This window comes from Gymnogyps californianus, chromosome 17 (genome assembly GCF_018139145.2).
Source record: "Gymnogyps californianus isolate 813 chromosome 17, ASM1813914v2, whole genome shotgun sequence".
Taxonomy (NCBI): Eukaryota; Metazoa; Chordata; class Aves; order Accipitriformes; family Cathartidae; genus Gymnogyps; species Gymnogyps californianus.
Genome location: NC_059487.1, coordinates 944,662 through 965,051, shown reverse-complemented (window position 1 = coordinate 965,051; position 20,390 = coordinate 944,662). Strand labels below are relative to the sequence as shown.

Genomic DNA, 20,390 nt, shown 5'->3' with positions numbered 1-20,390 from the left:
TAAGTTCGCCCCGCCGCGCTCGCCGTAGCTCTCAAGCGGGGTCGGGAAGCGGTGGGGCGGCGCGGCGCGGGGCCTCCTGGGACATGTAGTCTTCCCGGCCGGGCCGGTGCATTGGCGCCGCGTTCTCCGGCGCCGCCCGGGAACTACAGCCGGCGGCAGCCGGTGTGTGCCCGCGAGGATGGCGGCTCCCTTGGTGCTGGTGGTCCTGGTGGCCGTGACGGTCCGGGCCGTGCTCTACCGCTCCAGCCTCGCCGCCTTCATCTCCGAGCGGGTCGAGGTGGCGTCCCCGTTAAACGCCTGGAAGCGAGGTGAGGCCCGGCGAGCCCGGGCCGGTGCACCGCTCCCCCGGCGCGGCTGAATGGGCCGAGGCCCGCGGGGGTGGCGGTGAGGGGGCCGGGGGCGGCGGCCGCCCGGGCGCCGGGGGCGCAGTTGCAGGCGGGCAGGGGCCTGTCCCCGGCCCGGCGCCAGGCTGGGGTACGGCCCCGCGGGGAGAGGGGCCGGGCTGCGGTCCCGGGGCTGGGGACGTGCCTCTCCGCTCCCGGGCCCGATGAAAAGCTGCATGAAATGGTCCGCGGCAGTTGTCCCCGAGGGAAGAGCGAGTGTTCGGCAGCTGCAAGGGGACGGGAGGGACAGGGGACCGACGGCAGGAGGACTGGGGTTTAGGCGTTGTGTGCAGCTGGCCTGGTTGCACTTGTACAAACGGATTGTGCCACAGATGTACGTAAAATGGAAGAATGACAAAATCTGGCACTGAATATGTGGTTTCAGCAGCCTTGATTGAGTCGCTTTCATTACGCTGTAGCTGCACAAGCACTGCCTCGTGGTGTGAACGCGACTGCATGGTTCCCAGTTCGGGCAGAGCTATTCACCGTTTCATTTTCCTTGTTCAGTTTGTGGCCCCACACGTTGTTACCAACATGATTCAAATTCTCTTCTGAAGACTGAGGTACAGTTTAATCACAGCTTTTCCATGGCATTCACCTCTATAGCATCTGAGCCCGTTAGGAACCTTAATTTATTTTAAAATTAAATTTCCCAGCCCTGTGGGAAAATAATATCCAGTTATTACGCAGGTAAAATTGTCTGCAGTTTTGGGGTGGAAAGCAGTGACACAGAGTAATAAAGGTCAAAAGCATGAACGCATTGGATGACCTGAGGCCTCTGCTCCACAGTGTGTAGCACTTCACACTTCGTAGTTTCAAAATACAGCTCCCAGAAATTCCCTTGCAGCAATGGATGCTTTCTAAATCTTACCTTAGAGCATCAAGGTAGGCATCTAGATAGTAAGGAGCACAATTAGGATCACCTTGAAGTCTGGGCTGTCATCATATGGGAACTTTGTGGCAGAGACAGAATCTACTTCTCCAGTATCTCGCTGAACTGAGAACCTCTTGTTGCTTCCTGCAGTCTCCTGCCTCGTTTCCCTCTGAACAAATGGACCCATTTCCCATAGCTGCTTTCACTGCATACGCTGCTCAGTCCCCAGGGAACCTTTGTGCTCAGTAAGGTGGAGATCCTATGGAAAAATGTGTGCATGCATTGCAGTGCAAGCTGTGATTACATGATTGCAAAGGATCTGAATTAAGGCTGCAAAATGTCAGGAAGTTTCAACAACGGATAAAGCTTTTAGCTTTGCCTGGTAATATGTATTCATTTCTGCTTTTTTCTTGTGGCTTTGGATGTTTCAGGTCTCTCTACATCTAATTAGGCAAAATAGTTCAAATTCTATATTATGTTGTGATTTGTCCTCTTAGACTTAAGTATTTCTCCAGCATGGGCACCATGTATCACGTAATAGGTGGCTTAAAATCAGTAAATATCATTCATGTGATTTATATATAGTTAAGTGAAAAACATTTCAGCTATGACATTTTTAGCTGAGACAAATAAATAGATTACAACTGACCATTCAGTTACTAAAGAAATTTGCATGGCAGAAGTAAGGAAGCAATCAATTTTAGCTGGTTGTTGGCTTTGTGAGATTTTATATCACCCATTCAGATGGCGATTCGATGCAAGATTCTTACAAGTGTGGGTGTTTTAAAAACTACAGTTTTACCATCATGAGATCTTTCTCTTCCCGTATTACAGGATTCTAATGCAGGCGTTTTGTATGTTTCAGTGGTCGAAGGATTAGCTCTGCTGGATTTAGGGGTCTCGCCATATTCTGGAGCTATTTTTCATGAGGTCGGTATGCATGCTTCGTTTTAAACGTGATATTCAAGTGGCACATTTCTTAGTCTTACTGCTCATGGACTGGCAAAGGCTGGGGACCTGTCTTGTCCCAAAGACTTCCGAGAACTTGGAGTCGTGTAGTTGTCTGTGCAATAGTTGTATACGTAGTGACTAGCACAATGAGGAAATACAGTTCATCACAGAATAACTCATTGCTGTGCAGATGATAGACATTGTAATATTTGTTACTGCATAAGGAGAGTCTGAAATAGGGGAAATCCGTAATAAGTAAAATACTCTGTTCACATCCAGATGTTTCTGTCAGCAGAAGCCGGAGCAGGGAGAGACAGTGTCATTGTGAGTCTGAATACAGCTTTACTAGATAGCAGCATCTTGAGTTTCTGCATTTCCAGAAATATTATCGTTAGCACAAGCATGCAGTACATTTATTCCTCATCTTGAAAACACCTTGTTCCTCCAAACACTTAAGCACCTGTGGGGTTTTCTGCCCTTGAGTGGTCTTACTGACAGGAAGGTACACGCATACATAGTGTCACCTAGGAGTGAGGCAGATATTTTGTATACCTCTGAAAACTTGTTTCTCTTCAATAAATTCTCCTTCTTCAAACACAGTTTTCTCCCAGGCTCTGAATACTTTCCCATGCTTATTTATACCATCACATTATTTTAAAAGTATTTCAAAAGAAATGTATTTTCTCACAGGGAAGACTGAATTTACACAATGTAAATATAGTACTTCCAGATTAAGCTTTTCTGTCATAGGAATAATTCAGAAACATGCTCTTCCTCTTACCCTAGAAGGGAAAAGCTGTGGGAGTAAGAGGATGATAGGACTGTAGTCCTACTGCTTTATGTTTTTAACATGCTTTCTTCTTTTTGCTTTTTAAGACTCATCTAAACAACAGGCTAAACAGTGAGACCAGCTATGTAGGAAATACTTTCAAAAGTACCTGCAAACAACCTGAAAGAATAGACTCTCTAGAAAAAATTATTTTCTAAAGCTGTTCTTTATATGCTTTCTACTGTAACTCTACTGCTATACTAGTAGAATTGAAAAGTTGGAATAGAATTTTCAAAGTTGATGGTGTCTTTTATAAAGTGTATTGAGAACTTTGCAAGGAAAAAGACCAGTAAGTGTGCTTTGATTAATCACTTTACTCTGAAGTAACAGCGTTGTAGAAGAGGCTAAGGAAAATTACCTTTCGTAGTCTCTCATAGTACTACTCCATTTTTCTCATCAAATTGCCTGTTGTTTTATCTGGACAGTATTTGACATGGGTTTCCCTTCTGCTCTCTTTTAGACTCCGCTGATAATATATCTCTTTCACTTCCTGATTGAATACGCTGAATTGGTGTTCATGGTAAGTGCTCCTGGAAAGCTCCTCTTGAAAGGTTCCATTCTGTGAAATGCTGAGTATGACTTCCCTTTCAGTCCTGCAAGAATCAGGGACCTTCAGCCTCCCTGTGGTTCAGATTCCTGCTGAGCTCACAGTTTAATTAGAAAGGCAGCTTTGCCTGTACAAATCCATGTTCGGGCTTTTCCCTTGTTGTACATATTCCTTCTTTTTTTGAGTTCTTGGTTAGATAAGTATCCCCACAGAGGGATAGGAAGTTGGCATTTGGTTTCACATTTCAAAGGTTACCTCTGACAGGTCAGAATATTTTGTCCCCCCAGCCTAATCCCTGCACTGCAGTGTTTCTCGCTAAAACCCGCTGCCAAACCCCAGGCCTGCAAAGAGAGCACGAACGGGTTTGTCCTCCAAATCTCTCTTGTAAACTATTCTCCGAGTTCTGCATAATTCGGAAGGACAGAAATCATATAGCTGGCTGCACATGCCACCTGGTGGAGCCTCTCTCCGCAGATCCCTGCTGGGCAGGCCTCATGCAGAGCTGACAGCCATCTGCGTTGTGCTTGTGCTGGTTGTTCAGATGACTGTACTGCTGCCTGCTAAGGTTGGGACAGCTCAAGGCACTGTCATGCTGGATTAATGGACAGGTGGGTTTAGCCAGCTGGGTACTGCCCCAGTGTTGCCTGTGCTCTGATTAGACCAGTGATTCTCTCTGTTACCCTTGCATACTTCTTTCCATGAACAATTTCTGTCCCCTTAATTCCCCATTCTCTTGTTTTGTAAATATTAACATCTTTGATAGAGCTCGTGGCTTCAAGGTTAAGCGGTGGTGTGTGAGCACAGTGTACAAATCAGCAATCTAGTGTTTTTAAAGCTTGTTTTTTTCTTCTCACAAGCTGAGTCAGATCAGAGTCCTTATTCAGCATTGCAGTACTGTCCAGTATCTTTTTCTCCATTTGTTTATGTCCATTTGCTTACGGTCAGTCTGTCTGTGCCTTGCTTTTTTAGATAACTGATGTGCTAACTGCTGTTGCCCTTTACTTGGCTATCCAGGACTTCAACAAAGTTGTGGTAAGCTGACTTGCCAGTGTTGCTGGTCCTCTTCTCCCAGCAAGTGTAATTGTCTTGTACCAAAAAAAACACATGCCAGAGGATGCAGTATCAACCAGTCCTTGTTGCAGTAAATCTGATGATATCTGGATGATAATAAACATGGGGACTGAATGCGGTAAACAACTGAGGTACTTTAAGTTTTGTTGTGGCAGTATTACAGTATGAAACAAATTAGTGTCTGTAGCTACCACACTGCACTTGAATGGTGATCACAGCAGTGTAGATTCTTTGATCTGAAAGGAGTATAAAGAATTTGAGAAATCTGTGAGAATGCAATAGCCAATGAAATGCAGACAAGTCTAGGGTCACAGTACACAAGAGGAGATATGAGATTTTAGAACATGTACTGAAAACTCACCTTCAGTTGTTGTGGCAGTTTGCAATATGCAGAATTTAATTACTGGACTATGGATTTGGCAAGACTTGAGCACTCCCTTTTCTCACCTCTGCTCCTGCTACCATCTTCTGTACATTTTGTAACTAGAGCCTGGAATGTTTTACCTTGAACAGGGTTTGTGTTTGCACACAGCATGAGTTAATACACAGACTGGAAATGTGTAAAGGAAGGAATAAAACTTTCCAAGGATGCTGAGGTGACGTAAATCATTCGAGTGAGTAAGGTGAAAGTCTGACACCAAATATTAATTGTTCCCTTCAAATTACAAGTACATGTATGTGGACATGAGTGATTTCTCCCAGCTGTCTCTCATAAGTAGCTCAAAGAACATTTTGTGTAAGCAGTGCTGTGCTCTCTGCGATCCTAGAGGAGCAGTGATTCAGTATCAGCATGAACAGGGAGGCTGCATTTTCTACAGCATCTGCGTGGTCTCACATCCGGCTACGTGCTTGCTCCTTGTCCTCTGACTTTGAGGTTGAAGAAGTAACTCATGATATAACTGCAGACATGTAAAAATCCTGCTTGTGAGTTACTTTGCTCGTTGAGAATTTATTGCCAGCATCTCTCTCCTTCTGTCTCACCATAACATAGTTCAGTAGGTTCATAATTCAGATTTCTCTTTTGTCTCCATAGAGAGCGTCATAGAACAAGATAGATTAGAGGGAGAGATTTAGGGTCCCTCAAGGAGATTTGGCATAGAGGTATCCATCTTAAAAATAACAAAGACTGCGTACTTCTGTGACTTGGTTTCTCAGGGGCTTGTATGTTGAACAGTGAATTTATAGTCAGCTTTTCATTGGAGATCCAGACAGGCTTTAGGAAGATTGAAAGTATTGAACTCTGGTGTGGTGAATTCACTGTCAGCTGTGTCAAGAGCTAGACACAGGTAATTAAGGAAGTTCAAATAAGTAGAGATTATCTGCTTTCTCCTGACTTCCACTTCAGTTGTTAAGTATTTGGGAAAAGAGAAGGGGTTTTGTTCTGTTTGTACAACACCTCACATAACATGAGTTTTGGCTCATGCCTGGGGCTCATATTGTTCTACAGTAATGGAAATCCTGAGTAATAAGAAATAATGACTTCCCTCATCTGACAGTCTTTGGTCATTCTCCCTTGTTCAGTTCAAAAAGCAAAAGCTCCTAATAGAACTGGATAAATATGCACCAGATGTGGCTGAACTCATCCAGACGCCCATGGAAATGCACTACATCCCCCTCAAGGTAGCACTATTGTAAGTATTGCTTCTTGTAGGCTGCAGTAGGCTGCTTTGGTTCCTCAGCTCCCTTTGGGTTTTATTTGTCTGATTTGGGGCTTCAACATTTGTTGAAAATTCCCGCCCCCGAAATTCTGAATTTCCTGTTGTATGTAAAAATCCCCCCAGCCCTGAATACTCGGTTTGAAAGTGAAAAGCAGATGCTTTTCCAAATGTTTGTTGCCAACAAGTAAATTCACTCAGGCCCTCTAAGACAGGCTCAACAGCATAAGGTCATTAATTTGGTAGCAAGAATGTTGTGTCTGCACAGATCATATTCCCGTTTATTTTGACTGTGTGCTAATGTTATCAAAATTGATTCTGTGCCTCCCAAATGTCTCAGGTGTCTTTTCAGAAAAGTTAGGAGAGTTTTTGAGCAGTTAGACAAAATGTTTGCTGAGTATCACAACTTGAATATCCCAGAATTGCTTATAACGATTCAAAGACATTTTCAGGTTGTCATCTTAATAATGTCATGTCTTGGTGTTCCTCTGTATACTAAACATTTTTTTTATTTCAGAAAGTTTCAACTAAAAAAAATAACATACAAGCAATGTATTTAATGTCAAAGAATTTTTTTTTCATTGGGATTTTGACATGAATAAATTATTATCTGAATTATTCTCTGTCAGAGAGAGTTTTCCATTAGATAAGTTGTTATTTTTTCTTATTTTCGTATGAATGTTGTAAAATGGTAAATTCCTCAGGGCAAGAAAGGTAGAGTTGGTAAATTGCAGACTGTTTTGTATTTAACATTGTTGCACATTACCACAGCGAAGTTGGCCTTAAATTGTACCTATGCTGCTGTAGGCTGTCTCTCTGGAAACACAGAAAAAGGCAGACTGGGACTCAAGAGTAGTAGGAAAAATGTAAAGAGATGATTAGGAAATCATCAGCCCTGTCTACTCAATCTGATGATTGATTTAGTTATTAGCAAGGCTGATCGGTACATTTTCTTGCTTATTGTATTGGTAATCCTTCCAAACATTTTTCTGTGCTTTGAACCTAGTTAAATGAGATTACTGTAATTCTCATTTCCAAAAGGAGCTGGCATCCTTACTAACTAAAGTGTGGCTGCATTCTGGAAGGTAAAGGTGTTCAGAGTTTGCTGTCTTTCCATAATTCCAATTAAAATATGCCAGATTTTCATAGCTGGCAGGTTTTGTGCTCAGGTCATGCCATGGTGGACATAAATGATTGCTCTGTCATAGCAGGAGTGCGCAGGTGCAGCTGGGTTCGGGGAAAAGCTGCTAATGTCTCAGGATTTGTTTCCATCTTGCTATCTTCTTATTTTTATTAATTCTTCAGAGCCAGTAGATGTGAGTAGCAGAAAGAGTTTACTTTGGACTCAATAGTCCTAGGTCTGACTGAATAAATGCACAATGTTTCTGCAAAGCAAGAAACATTTTTGGTAGTCATTTTCTAGGATAGAACTTGCATTTTAGACATCTTCCCAACTGTCTCCTTTTCTCCAGTGTGTTCCCTGTGGCCACTGTGTCCAAGGCTACAATCCAAAGATCTGGTTTTTGCTCCAGACTGAAGAACCTGTTCAGCTGAGTTAATTTGATGATGAGAGGATCCCATCAAATGTAAATAAACGAAAAGAAATGGCAAAGTGCATCTGTTTTTCCTTTGAACATCTCTTTAATTAAATGCTATCTCCTTTGAATGTAACTCGAGCTTTGATCTTTTTCAGCTATCTGTTAAACCCCTACACTGTGATGTCTTGTGTGGCAAAGTCCACCTGCGCCATCAACAATACTGTCGTTGCATTCTTCATTTTAGCTACAATAAAAGGTAACGCAATGAAGAAAAAAATGGTTCTTTATGACTTTCTATAAAGATTAGAAAAGTAGCAGAAATTAAATCAAGGTGGAACTTTACAGATATGATTGCTACAAAGATCTCAGTGAAACACAGCAGAAATGGGACTGGAGCAAGGTCAAAGCTCTACCTGAAATCACGAGATCAGGAGACTTTATAGTCAAGTCAAAACTTACTTTCACCTCAATGTACCTAGGAGTTTCATCTCTAAAAACTGACTCCTTTTCCTGGATGACTTCAAATAGTTTTCTGGTTATGAAGAAATGCGTGTCTGTGTGTAGGAGGACATAATGCTCTGCTGCTCTTTCTTTTGTACATGAATATGCACTTAAAGTGTTGTATACAGTTTATTTTCAGAGTGTATCTTTGAACGTTTATTCAAAAGCAAGCAGTTGCCTGCAGCTATTATTTGGATTTCACTCATAGTTGTAAACTTGGTTTGAAGTTACCAAATTGAGCTTTGGGGAAGCAGAAACAGGAACCAAAGACCGATGCTGGCACAGTTGAATAGATTATGACAGAACAGCTGTTTCATTCATTTTGTGCATAATATCAGGTTTCTGTTTCTTTTATGACTCCCCAGTGCTAAAGTCTTTTAGCATATGTGATTTGTACTAGTCACATAAGTTTTAGGAGTTCTCTGCTAGATCAGAGGAAAGGTCAGTCTGATCTCTTGTCTCCAGCAGTGCCCAGACCCAGACATTGCAAAGAAAGCTGATATAGATTGTTTTTATTAGTGTTTCCAAAAGAAAGTTTTCCTCCAATTATTGACTAATTGAGGCAGGAGGGGTTTTGATTTAAAAGCATTTGCAAAGGCAAACGAGCGGGATCCGTTTAGTTAAACTGATTTTCAACTGTTCACTGATACCATAAGACGAATAGTTCAGTCATAGACAAAACTGTAGTGGCTGTCCCCTGTGTTTTCTCCCTGGCTGGGAGTGTGGCAGCCTCTAGGTTTTAAAGTGGGCAAAGAGAGGATATCGGATTATGACTGATTTCTGGGTACCAGTTCTTTCGATCTGTGCAGAATTGAACACTCGACAAAATAGAGGATAGGGAGGTTTCTGTCTAGGAGAGTGTCGTTGAAGAATGGAGAAGGCTCATCACCAGGTAACCCTATATTTTCTCTTTCAAAAGTGGAAGCAGAGAGAAGCTTACCGAGTGTTTGATGTCAGTAGGCTGACAATTACTCCAATGCACTGAGTCAGGATTCTTGCTGTCTAAGCTGTATTTTTACAGATGACTTCCATCAAGTGACATAAGACTGAAAGCGATAACCAGGCTACTGCACTGGGTGCTTGTATTTTTATGGTTTAATGTGGGACCTTTTGGACTTGATTTCTGGTGTTGGTAGTTGGGCAGTGTGAGTACTCAGCGGTGAGCTCAACCTGAGACACCTCAAATAAGGTTCCTCAATAAAGGCATTCATATTTTTAAGACCACTTGGAAAAGCTGTGCTAATCCTTTCTATGCCTCCATTTTGGTATCTGTAAAGTAGGGCTAATGCCACTTCATTCCTTCAGCTGCAGACTTTCGCTTGCTCTCTTTTATAGAGCTTTGCTGAGGGCCCTGACACAGTCTGGTGACGAGGTTATCCAGCATGCCCAGTATGAGTATAACAGCTGTTTCATGCGGATATGACTTAAGTGAATGCATTCCCATGCATAAACAGCAGCCAGCATGGCCTATATATAGACTGAATTACATGAATCTCTTTCTGTGTGGGAATGATAGGAGATATAAACCAGTCAGTGGTTCTTTCTTGTGGGAGAATCACCTTGGTATGAGTCATTCTCTGTTCAAAATATAGTTAAGAAAAGGACACTCTCCAGGACACATTCTGCTAGCACGCCTTTGAAGTGGTGTTCTGACATTTGTGAAGCCCCTGCAGAGGGTTATCCATTTCTTCCCATTTGGGTTTCCTGTCTGTAAGGCTATTTATATTAAATGTTCCTTACAAATGAACATATTTTTTTCTTTGCAGGTAGTGCCTTCCTCAGTGCTGTGTTCCTGGCCTTAGCAACATACCAGTCACTCTACCCTCTCACATTGTTTGCTCCAGCACTCCTTTACCTTCTACAGGTAGATGATTTCTAACTGTTGGTACCTGTCATCTTCTTGTAGCTGTGCAGCGACTGTCCTTAGCTATTGAGAGGGGAGTCGGGCAAGTCCTGAGTTTCAGAAAAAGTGACTCTCCTTAAGCTGTGGGAAGTTTGAAGCCTTAATGGGGATGCCTGTGCATAGAGAGAAGGGAGCAGAAAGTCATCTACAGAAGTGGCTGGTGTTTAGCTTGCCCAAAATAAGTGCTGTTCTTTGTGTCATGTGAATAGCAATGAGGATTTTAGACCTGGAGAATTTCCTTTGCACTGACATGGATCACTGAGCTGTGTTTGAATGAGGAGCTGTATGTTTGAATCACTCAAACTCGGAAATGCTGATTTGGAGTTTAATGGCAAAAAGCGTGTGCTTGTGAAAGTGGCTGGCTGCCCTTGTCCTTTCTCCCTCCCCATTAACAGGACCTCTGAATTCCAGCAGGGCTGACCTTGATCAGTCATGGGTACACAGTGCCTCAACAGACAGACACTGCTCCAGGCAAAATTAGCCCAGCAGTGGGCTGGTAGGCACATCTGCAGGCAGGGGTAGGGTTTAAAGCTGAGGCAGCTCTTTGCTGGTGAGTGGATTCATCACCAGTCTGCCTGCCTGCTTCCCACTGGTCTCTCTCATAGCTCTTGTGCTGATACTGTAAACAACGACTTAACCAAGAGTCCAAATTATAATGCACGTAATGAAAACTGATCATTTGCTAGTCTTATTCTGATAGGGGAGCAAGGTGAGGCTGTGACCGCTAGCAGAGGACTCTTATCCCAATTCACAGATCACTTGGTGATCATTTTTATTATTTTGCCATTCTGAAAGTCCTGCTGTTGAGTGTTTCGCCAGTCTTTCTTCGTTGCTTCTGTCCTGTCTGCCTCATGATTTTTATAGCTAATCTTAACTACAGGTTCATGACAGCCTATTCTCAAATCTCTGAGCTTCAAAAGAGAATGGAGAGTCAGTTCTAGTCCATTTTCTTTCCCTGACTATCTGACATGAATGTTTCTTACTTTTTTCCAGAGATTTTATTATTATTACTCTTTGTAAGACAAGAACTGCTGCAGACACAGTGTTGCTTTTTCAGTTTGATATTTTTTAGGAGCATTTACTTTATATATTTTATATTTTGGTCTTGTTTGTTCTTTTTTAACTTTAGTCAAAGTAAAGTGGCAGTGAAATACAAGCATTGTGTTCACAAGCAACAAGTGCTTTGATATGTGAATGCCTAATTTGCAACTTGTAAAGGGGGTCATGCTAGTGTGTGTTCTTTTATCCAGATTTGTAAATGAACTTTCCTGCATTCTTTGTACAGAATCAAATAGCTTTTCTCCAGCACTTTCCAATCTGTCCTGCCAAAAGTCCTTGGTAAACTTGCTTACATTGTTCCAGCAAGTGGCGTTAAACAGACTGTGACTGAGAAAACAGAGCATGCTTTACGCGGAGCCCACATCAGTTAGAGCTGGCTCTCTGTACATCTCCTGACAGTGTAAACCCTAGGACCAAATGGAAAAGCTACATCACTGACTTGGAGCTGCAGAACTTTGAGCAATTCCCAAAGGTGTTTAACCCTCTGTGTATATTTGTCTTTACAAATGCAATCAGGGGACTTCTTGGAGTCAGATACCCATATGTCATGTGTCCTGGTTTTGGCTGGGATAGAGTTACTTCTCTTTGTAGTAGCTGGTACAGTGCTGTGTTTTGGATTGAGTGTGAGAATAATGTTATAACACGCTGATGTTTTAGTTGTTGCTAAGTAGCGCTTATCCTAAGTTTAGGATATTTTTCAGTTTCCCATGCTCTGCCAGCAAGCAGGTGTGCAAGAAGCTGGGAGGGAGCATGGCCAGGGCAGCTGACCCAACTAGCCAAAGGGATATTCCATACCATGGAACGTCATGCCCAGTATATAAACAGGGGGGAGTTGGCCAGGAGGGGCGGATTGCTGCTGGGGCATTGGTCAGCGGGTGGTGAGCAATTGCATTGTGCATCACTGGGGTTTTTCTTCTTTTTTTTTTTTTGTTATCTTCCTTTTCATTACAATTATTATTATTATTATTATTATATGAAATTGCCTCCCTCCTCCCAACCCAGCCGCTGCCGAGCCCCGTCTCCTCAGGACCAAGCTGCCGCACGAAAAAAAGGACATCATGTTATGTCACAAGGGCTTGTGGTTGACCTGTCAGGACATGTGGCAGTGGCAGGACTGCAGCAGTTGTCTTTGTCTGAGGAGGCAACCTTTTAGAGGGGCTCCTTGTGCTTAGGAACCCCTGGATGTCCTCTCTCCCTGATTTCAGCAGAGCGTGAGTGCCAGTCCATGTGGTGGAGACCTGGCGTCACAGGGTGGTGGGTCGTGGAGCAGGGCTCTCGGTCACCCAGTGGATGCGGATTCACGCAGCAGTACAGTATTGCAGACATCTGAGATACAAGTGTAGCTGTGAGGAGGTGTGTGTAAATCTTACATTGAGTGCATGAGACTTGACTCGCTGCAAGCAGAAATGACCAGCTTAGCTACTGTATTTTCAAGCACAGTTCTGGAAATATGTGCAATGTGTATGACTTAATTGGCCAGAATGAAGAACATCAAGCAAATTGTGCTTGAGAGCTGCTCCTTCCAGTGCCATAGTGCCAGTGTTTGATGCTTTCTTTCATCGATTTAAAATGATGTTCTGAACGCTCAGGCCTTCTTGTGGCTTTCCACCTGATGAGGTATATCCACCTGCTTGTATTTCATTTTCAGCGTCAGTTCATACCAATAAAACTGAAAAGTAAAAGCTTCTGGCTCTACACCATGCAGTATGCAGCCCTGTACCTGTGCAGCCTGGTGGTGATCATCTGCCTCTCCTTCTTCCTCCTCAACTCCTGGGATTTTATCCCATCTGTATACGGGTTTATGTAAGTATAAGGATTCTTACTTTTTTTTCTGTCTAGCCCCCCCACGTTGTTTCTTGTGCATCACACACAGGTGTCCCACTCCCTGTCCTAAGGACACAGATCTGTGATTTTACTGGCAATGCAAGAAAAGAAAGTGTGTGGAGGAGAGCAGGCATTAGCCAGCTTCTGTGAATTAAGTAACAGCAAGAATTAGAGAAGACAGGAGGTGTTTTCCACTGAGTTGACTGGAAATGGATTTGATCGTTGAGCTACCATGGCTGTGAAATTTTCACCTGGAGAAATGTCTGCTTGGGAACGGTTTAAATCGTGCTGGGGCATAGGGAAGGATTAGTGCCTTTTCTCTCCAGGTTTTCACCCCTTTGGTTTCTCTTCCATGGATTTAAAATGTAGGTCCTCCGTCCAGTAGCACACAATGATTAATTGATGTAACAGAAGCAGGGCTGTGAAAAACAACCATTTTAAAATGTTACCTTGACTTTTCTTTTCACATTTCAGCCTTTCCGTTCCTGATCTGACACCCAATATTGGCCTTTTCTGGTACTTCTTTGCAGAGATGTTTGAACACTTTAGTCTTTTCTTCGTATGCGTGTTTCAAATCAATGTGTTCTTCTACACCATTCCCTTGGCAATAAAACTAAAGTAAGTATGTTTCTCTGCTAGTTTTTTTACTCTCAGTTGGCCAGTAGAAGCTTGTAAGGCTGGCGTCAGATGTCTGGATCTACAAGCCTGAAAAAGATAGGTTTTTTAACAGGGCCGATCCTCCTCATTTCCCAAAGTTTCAATCTTTATTCCTCTTAAATAGAGTGAGTTACAGGCATCAAAATGTGTTACAGGCATCAAAAGAGAGAGCAGAAATTTAGGCTATAGAGGTGCCTGCTCCCTGCCAGCATAAGCCAGTGTAGTCAGAAAGCAAGAACTCTTGGCTGGAACTTCAAGTTCTTTGTTGTGAGAAAAGAAGTGAAAACTTGGGGACGTTCCTAGTGGACTGCACTGACAATGTTACCCTTCTTTCTGATAAAAACACCCGTTAACACGCCTGGATTCTTGGTGAGTTTATCCTGTTGACTTGGAATGGGTACAGACATCATGACATACCAGAGGGATAACTATGGGCTTCTCCAAATAACCTTCAGAGAGGAGGTGCTGACTGCTTTTCGGTGAATAAGACAGAGCTGGGGAAGAGCAGCCCAGATGACCAACTGTATAAATGTATGTTGAGTTGAGGCACGAAGTTTCTGTGTGAGGGCAGTGAGCCGATGTGCATCCCCTTAACAGTGCTGCTCTGCAGAGTAGCTCAGTCTACCCCACCCAGCACTCTAAGCCTTGTTTGGAGAGAACAGGGGTATGGGCGCCTCTCTGAGCCTATCCCACAGTACCTTTGTGCCCTTGCTGGTATTTATTTCCAGTTTCCAGAGACCCTACTGCATCCTCTTATCCTTTGTGTCTTTTTCTTCTAGGGAACACCCTGTGTTCTTCATGTTTGTCCAGATCGCAATCATTTCTATCTTCAAGTCCTATCCCACTGTGGGAGACATTGCACTGTACATGGCCTTCCTTCCAGTCTGGAGCCACCTTTACAGATGTAAGTTCTTCGTGTTTGATTGTTCCTTATCTGGAATGGGAAAGGGCCTGTCCAATAATTGTCACCACTAAACCAAACCAGGCCCATGTCCGCAGGCTCTTGTGGCCTCCTTGGGGTGTCTGGCAGGAGGCTTGATTTTTCTGGTGCTACAGTCTCTAATGTGTCTTTAGGACTAGGGTTGAAATTGGTCGAGGAGGGAATTTTCACTTGTACCTTATCTTCCCCCTCGCTCCAAGTTGTTCTGAAGATTAACTTTTTTGTAAGAACCTTTTACAGTCCTGTGCAAGGGATGTGGCTTATTTAAAGTACATCCATCCTTCAAATGCTTCGCTCCCATTTAAGGCAGTGTAATTTGAACACTGCTCCTGCAGCTGGTGAGTCCCCCAGCCTTAAAATCCTGCACCTTGCAGTGGTTCCTTGTTTTGTGTCTGCTTGTTTGCTTAGAGTGAAAGTAACTGAACTACTCCAAGCAATTGTCCAGTTTTTCTTAAATGCTTCATAAAGAACCTCTTTAGCTCTTTAAATCACCAGAGAGCTTCCTGATGATTTTCAAACTCAGTCTCTAGAACCTGCTACACTGGGGAGATTTGGAAGCGCTGTGTTTTTCCTGGTGTTTCTTGCTTAAACCAACTGCTTTGACCAACCCTGCCAGGTTGTCCGGGCCTTTTACTGCGGTCTTCTCTAACCCAGGCCAAGTGTGTTTATGGACAGCTAGCCTGCCTGATGTCAGGAGACATAATCAGGAGTCAAGAGGCTTGGACACCATCTGCTCTATTGGTTTCAGACTAAGGAAAGCTAAGGCCAAAGCAGCCGTGATAAAACAGGACAGGAAGCCCCAGGCTAGCCCTGAGCATGTCGCAGCCATAGCAGGTGATGTACTTCTGAGAAATCCCGATTCAGCGTAGTTCAGTTGCACGTTCCAAGCGTGCGGATAAGGGGACTATGACCAGTGAGAGGGACAGTCATCTGTCACATCCTCCCACCCCACAGTGAGTGAATAGACCTCCTGAACAAGAAGTTTAAAAAGATAGGTCTGAACAGGTTCGGATGTGACAATGCTCTTAAAATGTCAGATAGCTCCCTTCAGCTGCAGAATGATCGGGAGTCTTTCAGTTACCTTCAGGGACATTGGCTGAGCTATAGCCAAGCGCAGCCACACAAGTGCTAGGATGAATTATAATACTGCTGCCAAAGGACAGGCGTAAATAGTTCACAGCAAACAAAATCTCTTCTGGCCTAGTAGTTCCTAGCTCTTTTGGGCAAAGTTGTCCTTGGTTTTTGTCCATCTGACACATACTCACGCAGACTAATGGATTCTGGCCACACTTGCACCTCCCAAGGTCATGTATCTGTCAATGCGTTTGGCCTGTATGAGTTTCCTCCTTTTATGGTGCTTTCATTTCCTTACCACCTCCCAAGAAAGTATCTCTTTTCCTATGGCCCACAGGTTCATTTTTTTCCTTTGTCATCAGCTTGACGAGGCTAGGGAATGGCATGCTCTGCTCTCTGAATCGTGATGCTGGTGGAAAGGCCCTTCTCAAAACTGCTAGTTACTGTAGTGTAGACACCCAAAAGCCAAAGTCCTCTGAGGAAGAGTGTTTGGAAGCAGGACCTAGAAGAAAAGAGCTACAAATGAGGATTTCACACTCAAGCAAAGGCAGAAGTATTTATTTTAAAGGGAAATATGGTGGATTTCTTATAAAAGCTAGCCAGGAAATTATTAAAGCAAACTGTGAAACATTATTGGAGAGAAGTATGTGTTGGCAAGTGCCTCTCCTCCACTGCACATACCCTAAATACCATTGCTGGTTGCGTGAGCATGGCTGCTCAGTAATGCATCATTTTAACAGCTTGGTTTTCTTTTGCAGTCCTCCGGAACATCTTCATCCTGTCATGTGTGCTCATTGTCTGCTCCCTCCTGTTCCCCGTTCTGTGGCATCTATGGATTTATGCAGGAAGTGCCAACTCCAATTTTTATTATGCCATCACGTTGACTTTCAACATAGGGCAGGTCAGTAGAGCGAGGCAAACAAGGCTGCACTTTGGGTAGGTCACTGCATCGGTGTCCTGTCAGCAACAGTGAATTCTGCAGGACGTGTCTGGCTCTTTGCATCCCGTGTAGTCCCGCATAGCAGCTTCCTGCCTCTCCTTGCTCCAGCTGAAACCTGCCCAGTCCTCACCCTCTGGCACACTAATGGGAAAGAGTTCTTGTAGTATTTGAGCTATAGCTGAACGATCCAGCTAGACTGTACTGCAAGTTACACAGTCTGTTGCTTGATAGCAGAGGAAAAGCATCTCGGTATGGCAGGACTAAGATCACACGTGAATGGAGAAGGTGAGCTAAGAGGGGAAATGGAGAAAACCATGGGGCAGCAGCAGTGGGGCCAGACAACAGGCAAATGAGAACTGCCAGTACACGGGGACATGGCACCAGTTTTTCTGAGCACTATACCTCACTGAAACGTAGGATTGTGGGCACGTGCAGGGTCCCAGTCATGCCAGGGCTTCCTCTCCCTGCTGCTCTCAAGGCCGTTCTAGATACGTGACCTTCACTGGCCTTAGGCAAAACAGAGCTTAGCACCCCTGGAGGATGGGATTCAATGTACACAGTTGCTACGACCTTTTCTAAGTCCTTCCTCTTCTCTGTGCTATTTCTTATGTCCCTAAGCCCTGGGACAGTTTCACGTGTGGGTGAGCAGAATGTTCATTTCATGTTAAAGTTGCCTTTATTTTGAATGTGCCTCAGCCATTTATGTTTGTCTGCTTCTCCTGAAACTAGAGGAGCAGTTTTGCCAGGGACTGAAAATCACCTGCTTGTACATCCCCCACCCCCTTGATAAATGGGGACAAACACCCATTCTGTAAAAGCAAAAAGAGACTCCATGCATGAGTGAGTGGGTGAGAGGGAGTATAGCGATACTACTAAGAAGGGCTTAAAGGAAATTGGGAGTGGTTTGTTAGCTCTCTAACTACATGTCTTGCTATGGAATGAAAGGAATAGTAAAACTTTGATTAGAGATGGCAGGTGTTGATATTCGAAGAGGATTTTATTTCCTACCTGAGAAAGTCATAGCAGATCCTGCAAGGTCTTGTGCTCTGTGTAAATGCAGACAGAGCAAATATCTGCTTTTTCCTTGTGAGAAAGAGCTAGCCCTCATTCCCACTAACCTCAGCTCTTTCTTTTCCCATTAAGACATCTGCAGAGAAGTTTAGTTAAAAGCAAAATCAACCATATTGATATAGCATGTCAGTAGTCAGCCATGGTGTTCAGCCAAACAAGCGGACAGAATAAGCGTGGCTGTTTTCACTCTCCCTGGGCACCTCTACCCTTCTCTGTCTGTTCTCCTTCGCACTTTGTCCTCTGACCTCGGCAGACTGCAGCCCTGTTTCTCTTTCCCTCAGTCTCCACCCAATCCTCCATGTCCTCCTGTCCTGCCACTGAGCCTTCTCCGCAGGAGCTGTATTTAACAGTAACCCAAGCAGGCTCTGGCTTGACAGCCTGACTCTCCCTCCCTCCGTCCCCTTAGCACTGCAGCATACTTCAGGTGAGGCACTGCGCCAAAGCGATGCATGAAGTGGCATCTGGACATCAGGACAATAACTGCTAGCTTGGTCTGGCACTGAAAACGTTTTCCACTCTAGTTATGTGATGCTGTTTCCAGATGGAGGAGGTCAGCGTTCCTGGGGAAGGGTCGCACTACAAGAGGCTAAATGACAAAGAAGGGCACTACGGAGGCAGCGGGTCGCTGCCTGCGCTCACAGCAGCCCAGCCTGCCCCTGCAGAGGCAGCTTGCCCGAGGTGGCTGCTTTAGAAAAACCAGAGACCCACTCTTGCGTTCTCAGTGCTTTTAGGCAAAGGAGCAGTCACGCTGTGGTGCCTCAGTACAACCAAAGTGGGGCTGAGGAGCGGAGGGACCTTGTGATTTCCACGTCAGGTTTCCGTGTTCGCTGCGGTTCTCTGGCACTTCGGTTGCAATGCTTCAACTTCAATCACAACTTCAGTTGTGATTTCGCACTACAACGCGGCCGGTGGCAATACCAGCCTAAGGTACGCCCATCTCCCGAGCAGCGCAGGACAGTGCCAACATCCGTCTGTGTGGCAGCGTGCTCTGACCTGGAGCAGGGCGAAATCGGGGGGATAGCCAGCTCTGTTCGTCACTTAAAGGGAGACAGTGTGCAAACGTATACGTGGGGTTGGCTGCCGCACAGAGAGGGCGTGACGGCACAGGGGCAGGAAGGAGATGCAGAAGTGATGGGGGTGGAAGGAGTGCTTTTATCTGGTGTTGCTCCTGGACGTTGTACTGTGAAGCCACAGCCTTGACGTTTCAGCTCTGCTCTTCACCCCTTAGCCTGGTAAGTATTATTTTGTTAAACTGCTAAAGCTTCTGTTTGCTAAGGCTGACCTGGGGAGCTGTGGTATTCCTTCTGCTGCCTGCAAGCTTCTTACCCTTTTGGAGTAGCAATGGCAGTTGAAAAACAATCATCACAATTGAAAAGTGCTTAATAGCAATCAGCAGCAGGAGACTTTCAGCATTGGGGTTGAACTGCATGACAGTGCTTGCATGGAGGGAGTCCTGTGGGTGAGGCTGAGATGGTCTGTAAAGCTGTGGCACAGATGGACCTGCCATTGTCATATATGTTGGCCGGTTTACGGAGCTACCATCTCCTTGGTGGAGATGTCTGTGAGAACACACTGGTAGCGCAACAAATAATAGATTAGTTTAAGTCTCCCTTGGCTTAATACTGCAAGGCAATGGACAAGGAGTGTTCACAGGATCCCAGTGTCTCCTCTTGCAAAGCATGATGAACAGCCTAAGAACTTCTTAAACCCCGTCAGGGTCCATCACAAACACATGTCCCTTTTTATTCCTGTTCTGAAGCATCACTGATGTGTCTGAACATCTCACTTCTGCAGATCCTGCTCATCTCGGATTATTTCTATGCCTTCCTTCGGCGGGAGTACTACCTCACTCACGGACTCCATTTGACAAGGCAAGATGGGACAGAGGCCATGCTTGTTTTGAAATAAAGATTGTGCCCACCATTCCCTGGGACATGGACCACTCTAAGGAACATGCAAAGCTTGGGATATGTGGGGTGGGTGGGGAAGGTTCCCTGAATGAGGTCTGACTGGTAATGAAACCTACTGAAAGAAAGGGCTGAGGTTCTGGGAATACCCTCCTGAGCTGTGGGCTCAGTGCAGAGACTGTGAGAGCTACAAGTCGGAGCTGCAGTGCCTCCGTTGGCGCGTCTCCCTTCTTCCCTCAGCTGTGCTTTTCACTGCGACCTCGGCCATCAACTCTGGGCAGTCCAGCAGGAACTGGAGAAAGTGTCTGAGCTAAAACCGGGGCTGAATCTCTGGCCCAGAAAGAATTCAACCATAAACTGTTTACTTTGCTCTCACTGCTTCTTGGAGATGTTTGCTTCTGGAAATTTCCCCTTCACTGCTTTGACCAGTAATGCTCCTGCTTGGCACAAGGCAATCTCTGGGTACCTGGTGCCTGAGCCCTGGCTGCAGATGCCATTTCTTGGTTCTCCTGCTGTTGTAGGATCTGGAAAGATCAGGTGTGCTCAGGCACAGTGGGTGCTTGTGAAACAAATGGCTGACCAAGGATGAATGACCTGTTGGAAGGAGGACAGCTGAAGCTGCTGCCACAGGTAATAATCTTGGCGCTCAAACACTAGTAAGGACTG

The 20,390-nt window shown here is 44.7% G+C and overlaps 1 protein-coding gene across 1 annotated transcript; it reads left to right on the top strand.

Moving 5' to 3' along the window:
- The first annotated feature begins 178 nt into the window (after positions 1 to 178).
- On the top strand, positions 179 to 19,769 carry PIGU (phosphatidylinositol glycan anchor biosynthesis class U). Its single transcript, XM_050907262.1, has 12 exons — positions 179 to 308; positions 2,123 to 2,187; positions 3,498 to 3,557; positions 4,554 to 4,616; positions 6,177 to 6,286; positions 8,004 to 8,104; positions 10,116 to 10,213; positions 12,960 to 13,114; positions 13,610 to 13,753; positions 14,572 to 14,696; positions 16,565 to 16,707; positions 19,612 to 19,769. Exons 1-12 carry the CDS (start codon positions 179 to 181, stop codon positions 19,723 to 19,725), a joined length of 1,308 nt encoding a protein of 435 aa, XP_050763219.1. The 3' UTR covers positions 19,726 to 19,769.
- The last annotated feature ends 621 nt before the right edge of the window (positions 19,770 to 20,390 follow it).